Here is a 9,159-nt window from a genome sequence, read left to right as displayed (position 1 = left end):
GGCCTGGGCGTTGGGGGCTGACAGGGCCTGGGCGTTGGGGGCTGACAGGGCCTGGGCGTTGGGTGCTGACAGGGCCTGGGCGTTGGGGGCTGACAGGGCCTGGGCGTTGGGGGCTGACAGGGCCTGGGCGTTGGGGGCTGACAGGGCCTGGGCGTTGGGTGCTGACAGGGCCTGGGCGTTGGGGGCTGACAGGGACTGGGCGTTGGGGGCTGACAGGGCCTGGGTGTTGGGTGCTGACAGGGCCTGGGCGTTGGGGGCTGACAGGGCCTGGGCGTTGGGGGCTGACAGGGCCTGGGCGTTGGGGGCTGACAGGGCCTGGGCGTTGGGGGTGTTTTGGGATGGGACCAGGGTGGTGCTGGTTAAGTGCTCAGTGCTGTGTCCTGGGCCTCAGGGGGGGGTCACCTACACTCAACAGACACAACAGAGTTCTGAGAGGAGGAAGAGGAGGACACAGGAGTGGCTAGCGTCAACATCACCGCTGCTGTTAGAGAGCTGGAGGACGGGGACGAGGAGGAGGAGGAGGAGGAGGCCGCCACCGTACCTGGAGAGAAGAAGAAACAACATGGTGGTCAGATAGAGAAGAAACAACATGGTGGTCAGAGGGAGAAGAAACAACATGGTGGTCAGATAGAGAAGAAACAACATGGTGGTCAGAGGGAGAAGAAACAACATGGTGGTCAGATGAAGCAGAAACAACATGGTGGTCAGATGAAGCAGAAACAACATGGTGGTCAGATGAAGCAGAAACAACATGGTGGTCAGATGAAGCAGTACTGGGGGTTGTCTGCTGTGTCTACAGCGCCTTCAGAAAGTATTCACACCCCATGACTTTTTCCACATGTTGTTGTGTTACAGCCTGAATCTAAAATATATTACAATAACCCATAATGTCAAAGTGGGATTTTTTTTAAATAATCTTTTTTAAATTAATAAAAAATGAAAAGCTGAAATGTCTTGCGTCAATAAGTATTCAACCCGTTTGTTATGGCAAGCCTAAATAAGTTCAGGAGTAAAAATGTGCTTAACAAGTCACATACAGTTGAAGTCGGAAGTTTACATACACTTAGGTTGGAGTCATTAAAACTTGTTTTTCAACCACTCCACAAATTTCTTGTTAACAAACTATAGTTTTGGCAAGTCGGTTAGGACATCTACTTTGTGCATGACACAAGTAATTTTTCCAACAATTGTTTACAGACAGATTATTTCACTTATAATTCACTGTATCACAATTCCAGTGGGTCAGAAGTTTACATACACTAAGTTGACTGTGCCTTTAAACAGCTTGGAAAATTCCAGAAAATTATGTCATGGCTTTAGAAGCTTCTGACAGGCTAACTGACATCATTTGAGTCAATTGGAGGTGTACCTGTGGATGTATTTCAAGGCCTACCTTCAAACACAGTGCCTCTTTGCTTGACATCATGGGAAAATCAAAAGAAATCAGCCAAGACCTCAGAAAAAAATGGTAGACCTCCACAAGTCTGGTTCATCCTTGGGAGCAATTTCCAAACGACTGAAGATACCACGTTCATCTGTACAAACAATAGTACGCAAGTATAAACACCATGGGACCACGCAGCCGTCATACCGCTCAGGAAGGAGACGCGTTCTGTCTCCTAGAGATTAACGTACTTTGGTGCGAAAAGTGCAAATCAATCCCAGAACAACAGCAAAGGACCTTGTGAAGATGCTGGAGGAAACAGGTACAAAAGTATCTATATCCACAGTAAAACGAGTCCTATATCAACATAACCTGAAAGGCCGCTCAGCAAGGAAGAAGCCACTGCTCCAAAACCGCCATAAAAAAGCCAGAATACGGTTTGCAACTGCACATGGGGACAAAGATTGTACCTTTTGGAGAAATGTCCTCTGGTCTGATGAAACAAAAATATAACTGTTTGGCCATAATGACCATCGTTATGTTTGGAGGAAAAAGGGGAAGGCTTGCAAGCCGAAGAACACCATCCCAACCGTGAAGCACGGGGGTGGCAGCATCATGCTGTGGGGGTGCTTTGCTGCAGGAGGGTCTGGTACACTTCACAAAATAGATGGCATCATGAGGAAGGAAAATTATGTGTATATATTGAAGCAACATCTCAAGACATCAGTCAGGAAGTTAAAGCTTGGTCGCAAATGGGTCTTCCAAATGGACAATGACCCCAAGCATACCAACAAAGTTGTGGCAAAATGGCTTAAGGACAACAAAGTCAAGGTATTGGAGTGGCCATCACAAAGCCCTGACCTCAATCCTATAGAACATTTATGGGCAGAACTGAAAAAGCGTGTGCGAGCAAGGATGCCTACAAACCTGACTCAGTTACACCAGCTCTGTCAGGAGGAATGGGCCAAAATTCACCTAACTTATTGTGGGAAGCTTGTGGAAGGGAACCCGAAACGTTTGACCCAAGTTAAAGAATTTAAAGGTAATGCTACCAAATACTAATTGAGTGTATGTAAACTTCTGACCCACTGGGAATGTGATGAAAGAAATAAAAGCTGAAATAAATAATTCTCTCTACTATTTATCTGACATTTCACATTCTTAAAATTTTACATTTTAGTCATTTAGCAGACGCTCTTATCCAGAGCGACTTACAGTTTAGTGAGTGCATACATTTTTCATAAAATAAAGTGGTGATCCTAACTGACCTAAGACAGGGAATTTTTACTAGGATTAAATGTCAGGAATTGTGAAAAACTGAGTTTAAATGTATTTGGCTAAGGTGTATGTAAACTGAGTTTAAATGTATTTGGCTAAGGTGTATGTAAACTGAGTTTAAATGTATTTGGCTAAGGTGTATGTAAACTGAGTTTAAATGTATTTGGCTAAGGTGTATGTAAACTTCCCACTTAAACTGTAATAAGTTGCATGGACTCACTCTCTGTGCAATAATAGTGTTTAACATGATTTCTTAAATGACTACCTCATCTCTGTACCCCACACATACAATTATCTGTTAAGGCCCCTCAGTCGAGCAGTGAATTTCAAACACAGATTAACCACAAAGACCAGGGAGGTTTTCCAATGCCTCGCAAAGAAGGGCACCTATTGGTAGATGGGTAAAACTTAAAAAAGCAGACATTAAATATCCCTTTGAGCATGGTGCAGTTATTAATTACACTCTGGATAGTGCATCAATACACCCAGTCACTACAAGGATACAGGTGTCCTTCCTAACTCAGTTGGCGGAGAGGAAGGAAACCACTCTGGGATTTTCACCATGAGGTGACCTCTGATTGAGAGGGGGTCAAATACTTATTTCCCTCATTAAAATGCAAATCAATTTATAACATTTTTTGACATGCGTTTTTCTGGATTTTTGTTGTTGTTATTCTGTCTCTCACTGTTCAAATAAACCTACCATTAAAATTATAGACGGATCATTTCTTTGTCAGTGGGCAAACGTACAAAATCAGCAGGGGATCAAATACTTTTTTCCCCTCACTGTACACAGGGATATACTCAAGGGGTTTGTGGCGGTCCCCAGTACACGGTATATTTTTTTATTGTGGAATGACTCACTCTCTCTCTCCTTCTTCTTGATGCGTTTGCGTCGTCGGTCGATGGAGGCCACCTCAGACTTGAGGGACAGGTAGTGGTTCCTGATGTCCTGCAGCTTCTCCTGGAGGAAGGAAATCCTCTCCAGGCTAGACATCTTCTCCAGATCCGCTAGGGGAGGATATGAAGACCGCTTTCAGTGGGAACAAAATAAAGGCCCAGCGCAGTCAAACACTAGATTTTCCTGTGTTTTATATATATATATATATATATATATATATATATATATATATATTTCCACACTATGGAGGTTGGAATAATACTGTGAAAATGATGATAATGGGCTTTTAGTGTAAGAGCTGTTTGAAAAGACCGACTGAAATTTTAGCCTGTTTTGGTGGGATGGTGTTTTGGCCTGCCTGGTGACATCACCATGCAATAAATGTGTTAATTGACCAATAATTAAGAGAGTTCCAAACCTCTCTGCCAATAACAGCTCTAGTTTTCCCCTCCTCAATCAGACCACTCCCAGATAGTCCTAGCTAAATTCTTGGTTGAGAAATTGCTCTATGATAACTTTTAATTGAAAACAATCAATCACAGTAAGGTATTTAATTGTTACCCAGAAATTATTTGATATTGATATGAAAACAGGTTCATTGGGCCTTTAAGGACAGGCCTTAGGAGATGTTTGAGGCTAGTAAGCAAGTCTACGTAAATGGAAAGGTAAATGAGAATCCTGTAGCTAGCTAGCATATATCTGGAGGGGTTGGTGGGGCTGTGTAAACTGCAGTTGGTCTGTAGCTAGCTAGCGTATATCTAGAGGGGTTGGTGGGGCTGTAGCTAGCTAGCGTATATCTGGAGGGGTTGGTGGGGCTGTGTAAACTGCAGTTGGTCTGTAGCTAGCTAGCGTATATCTGGAGGGGTTGGTGGGGCTGTGTAAACTGCAGTTGGTCTGTAGCTAGCTAGCGTATATCTGGAGGGGTTGGTGGGGCTGTAGCTAGCTAGCGTATATCTGGAGGGGTTGGTAGGGCTGTAGCTAGCTAGCGTATATCTGGAGGGGTTGGTGGGGCTGTGTAAACTGCAGTTGGTGTCGAGACACTTACGCTGGAGTTACGAAGCAACTTTCATGCAATTTTAGTTGCAGTTTGCAAGTGACATCATCGCAAACAACTTTGCTTTTACATGAAGCAACTCAAACGCGATTCAAATTGCATGCAACAGCCAATCAAATTGAAACGGCTTTTGTCATGTTGTTTGAGAATTCCAAACTCACCCAATGTTGTTCTGCAGCATTACATCGTGTTTCACTAATGATTTGTTTATCCACCCGTATGGTTATTGTAACAGCATGTATATAGACAAAATGCAGCCTGTGCAATTTAGCTAGCAAGCCAAAATGACATTGCAAACACCAACACAGCTAACCAAGCTAGCAATCAAGAAGCAACTGAAAGTTGCTTTGTGTAACGCCAGCCTAAACACATCTGGAAGCTCCACTTGCAGACGCGTGGTGTTCTGCCATGGTGCTCTCTGTGGTGAGGGTGCTCTCTGTGGTGCTCTCTATGGTGAGGGTGCTCTCTGTGGTGAGGGTGCTCTCTGTGGTGAGGGTGCTCTCTGTGGTGAGGGTGCTCTCTGTGGTGAGGGTGCTCTCTGTGGTGAGGGTGCTCTCTATGGTGAGGGTGCTCTATGTGGTGATCTCTGTGGTGAGGGTGATCTATGTGGTGCTCTCTATGGTGAGGGTGATCTCTGTGGTGAGGGTGCTCTATGTGGTGATCTCTGTGGTGAGGGTGATCTATGTGGTGCTCTCTATGGTGAGGGTGATCTCTGTGGTGATCTCTATGGTGAGGGTGATCTCTGTGGTGAGGGTGCTCTCTGTGGTGAGGGTGCTCTCTATCGTGAGGGTGCTCTCTATGGTGAGGGTGCTCTCTATGGTGAGGGTGCTCTATGTGGTGATCTCTGTGGTGAGGGTGATCTATGTGGTGCTCTCTATGGTGAGGGTGATCTCTGTGGTGATCTCTATGGTGAGGGTGATCTCTGTGGTGAGGGTGCTCTCTGTGGTGAGGGTGCTCTCTATCGTGAGGGTGCTCTCTGTGGTGAGGGTGCTCTCTATGGTGAGGGTGCTCTCTGTGGTGCTCTCTGTGGTGAGGGTGCTCTCTATGGTGAGGGTGCTCTCTATGGTGAGGGTGCTCTATGTGGTGATCTCTGTGGTGAGGGTGATCTATGTGGTGCTCTCTATGGTGAGGGTGATCTCTGTGGTGATCTCTATGGTGAGGGTGATCTCTGTGGTGAGGGTGCGCTCTGTGGTGAGGGTGCTCTATGTGGTGCTCTCTATGGTGAGGGTGATGGTGCTCACGCTCCCGGTGATGTTCCCGATTGTGAGGATGGTGATGGTGGTCGGGGTCACCATGCTGCTTGTGGTACTTCTGGCTGGATGGAGGGGTGCGTCCCTGGATGGGCCCCTTCATGTCTGCTGCACCATGGGTCTTGGAGGCTGAAGACTTGGCTGTGCTCTCGCCCACTGACTGGTCTTCACTGTCACTGCTGTGGGCTGTAGGGAGGAGGAGGAGGAGAGGATGAGGAGACCGAACAGAAGGAATATATTAATTAGCTACAAGTGTAATTTCCATTTCAACAACTCATACAAGTGGATTAATTGCTCACAGTTGGTAATTGCTGGTGCTTGGAGAGTTGTTAGAATGAACATTTGAAGACGTGCTTCTATAAAAGCACAGCTTGTTCTACAGCTGATCTGACTGTGGCTCTGATCATTTCAGATGCCAGAGGAGAGAGCAATAGGAGAGTGAGGCCAGAGGAAGCCAGATGCCAGAAAGAGAGAGCAATAGGAGAGTGAGGCCAGAGGAAGCCAGATGCCAGAGGAGAGAGCAATAGGAGAGTGAGGCCAGAGGAAGCCAGATGCCAGAAAGAGAGAGCAATAGGAGAGTGAGGCCAGAGGAAGCCAGATGCCAGAGGAGAGAGCAATAGGAGAGTGAGACCAGAGGAAGCCAGATGCCAGACAGAGAGAGCAATAGGAGAGTGAGGCCAGAGGAAGCCAGATGCCAGACAGAGAGAGCAATAGGAGAGTGAGGCCAGAGGAAGCCAGATGCCAGAAAGAGAGAGCAATAGGAGAATGAGGCCAGAGAAAGCCAGATGCCAGAAAGAGAGAGCAATAGGAGAGTGAGGCCAGAGGAAGCCAGATGCCAGAAAGAGAGAGCAATAGGAGAGTGAGGCCAGAGGAAGCCAGATGCCAGAGGAGAGAGCAATAGGAGAGTGAGGCCAGAGGAAGCCAGATGCCAGAGAGAGAGAGCAATAGGAGAGTGAGGCCAGAGGAAGCCAGATGCCAGAAAGAGAGAGCAATAGGAGAGTGAGGCCAGAGGAAGCCAGATGCCAGAGGAGAGAGCAATAGGAGAGTGAGGCCAGAGGAAGCCAGATGCCAGAAAGAGAGAGCAATAGGAGAGTGAGGCCAGAAAGAGAGAGCAATAGGAGAGTGAGGCCAGAGGAAGCCAGATGCCAGAAAGAGAGAGCAATAGGAGAGTGAGGCCAGAGGAAGCCAGATGCCAGAAAGAGAGAGCAATAGGAGAGTGAGGCCAGAGGAAGCCAGATGCCAGAGAGAGAGAGCAATAGGAGAGTGAGGCCAGAGGAAGCCAGATGCCAGAAAGAGAGAGCAATAGGAGAGTGAGGCCAGAAAGAGAGAGCAATAGGAGAGTGAGGCCAGAGGAAGCCAGATGCCAGAAAGAGAGAGCAATAGGAGAGTGAGGCCAGAGGAAGCCAGATGCCAGAGGAGAGAGCAATAGGAGAGTGAGGCCAGAGGAAGCCAGATGCCAGAGAGAGAGAGCAATAGGAGAGTGAGGCCAGAGGAAGCCAGATGCCAGAAAGAGAGAGCAATAGGAGAGTGAGGCCAGAGGAAGCCAGATGCCAGAGGAGAGAGCAATAGGAGAGTGAGGCCAGAGGAAGCCAGATGCCAGAAAGAGAGAGCAATAGGAGAGTGAGGCCAGAAAGAGAGAGCAATAGGAGAGTGAGGCCAGAGGAAGCCAGATGCCAGAAAGAGAGAGCAATAGGAGAGTGAGGCCAGAGGAAGCCAGATGCCAGAAAGAGAGAGCAATAGGAGAGTGAGGCCAGAGGATAGCCAGATGCCAGAGAGAGAGAGAGCAATAGGAAAGTGAGGCCAGAGGAAGCCAGATGCCAGAAAGAGAGAGCAATAGGAGAGTGAGGCCAGAGAAGCCAGATGCCAGAAAGAGAGAGCAATAGGAGAGTGAGGCCAGAGAAAGCCAGATGCCAGAAAGAGAGAGCAATAGGAGAGTGAGGCCAGAGGAAGCCAGATGCCAGAAAGAGAGAGCAATAGGAGAGTGGGCCAGAGGAAAGCCAGATGCCAGAAAGAGAGAGCAATAGGAGAGTGAGGCCAGAAGAAGCCAGATGCCAGAAAGAGAGAGCAATAGGAGAGTGAGGCCAGAGGAAGCCAGATGCCAGAAAGAGAGAGCAATAGGAGAGTGAGGCCAGAGGAAGCCAGATGCCAGAAAGAGAGAGCAATAGGAGAGTGAGGCCAGAAGAAGCCAGATGCCAGAAAGAGAGAGCAATAGGAGTGAGGCCAGAGCAAGCCAGATGCCAGAAAGAGAGAGCAATAGGAGAGTGAGGCCAGAAGAAGCCAGATGCCAGAAAGAGAGAGCAATAGGAGAGTGAGGCCAGAGAAAGCCAGATGCCAGAAAGAGAGAGCAATAGGAGAGTGAGGCCAGAGGAAGCCAGATGCCAGAAAGAGAGAGCAATAGGAGAGTGAGGCCAGAGAAGCCAGATGCCAGAAAGAGAGAGCAATAGGAGAGTGAGGCCAGAGGAAGCCAGATGCCAGAAAGAGAGAGCAATAGGAGAGTGAGGCCAGAGGAAGCCAGATGCCAGAGAGAGAGAGCAATAGGAGAGTGAGGCCAGAGGAAGCCAGATGCCAGACAGAGAGAGCAATAGGAGAGTGAGGCCAGAGAAAGCCAGATGCCAGAAGAGAGAGCAATAGGAGAGTGAGGCCAGAGGAAGCCAGATGCCAGAAAGAGAGAGCAATAGGAGAGTGAGGCCAGAGGAAGCCAGATGCCAGAAAGAGAGAGCAATAGGAGAGTGAGGCCAGAGGAAGCCAGATGCCAGAAAGAGAGAGCAATAGGAGAGTGAGGCCAGAGAAAGCCAGTGCAGAAAGAGAGAGCAATAGGAGAGTGAGGCCTCAAGATAAGATAAGCCAGATGCCAGAAAGAGACATAGGAGAGTGAGGCCAGAGATAAGCCAGATGCCAGAAAGAGAGAGCAATAGGAGAGTGAGGCCAGAGGAAGCCAGATGCCAGAAAGAGAGAGCAATAGGAGAGTGAGGCCAGAGATAAGCCAGATGCCAGAAAGAGAGAGCAATAGGAGAGTGAGGCCAGAGATAAGCCAGATGCCAGAAAGAGAGAGCAATAGGAGAGTGAGGCCAGAGGAAGCCAGATGCCAGAAAGAGAGAGCAATAGGAGAGTGAGGCCAGAGGAAGCCAGATGCCAGAAAGAGAGAGCAATAGGAGAGTGAGGCCAGAGGAAGCCAGTCAGGGGCCGTATGTATCAAGCATCTCAGAGTGCTGATCTAGGATCAGGTCCCTCCTTCAATATAATCGTTTAACTATGATCCAAAAGACTAAACTGACTTAACTCCTACTCTGAG

At 47.9% G+C, this 9,159-nt stretch overlaps 1 protein-coding gene across 1 annotated transcript in view; it reads right to left on the bottom strand.

Moving 5' to 3' along the window:
• Nucleotides 1-300: 300 nt before the first annotated feature.
• The window catches only part of LOC311134452 (AT-rich interactive domain-containing protein 4B-like), a gene marked incomplete at its 5' end in the record, with an annotated part of 96,520 nt that continues 87,661 nt past the window's right edge, over nucleotides 301-9,159 (bottom strand). The window contains 3 exons of the mRNA XM_084168133.1: nucleotides 301-541; nucleotides 3,527-3,673; nucleotides 5,859-6,053. Coding sequence (XP_084024259.1) covers nucleotides 399-541; nucleotides 3,527-3,673; nucleotides 5,859-6,053 — 485 coding nt within the window. The 3' untranslated portion in view covers nucleotides 301-398. The remainder of the gene's footprint in view (nucleotides 542-3,526; nucleotides 3,674-5,858; nucleotides 6,054-9,159) is intronic.

This window comes from Coregonus lavaretus, assembly GCF_964263955.1.
Source record: "Coregonus lavaretus genome assembly, chromosome: 1".
Classification (NCBI taxonomy): domain Eukaryota; kingdom Metazoa; phylum Chordata; class Actinopteri; order Salmoniformes; family Salmonidae; genus Coregonus; species Coregonus lavaretus.
The sequence above is the reverse complement of the archived record's forward strand: the minus strand, read 5'-3'. Positions and strand labels throughout refer to the sequence as shown.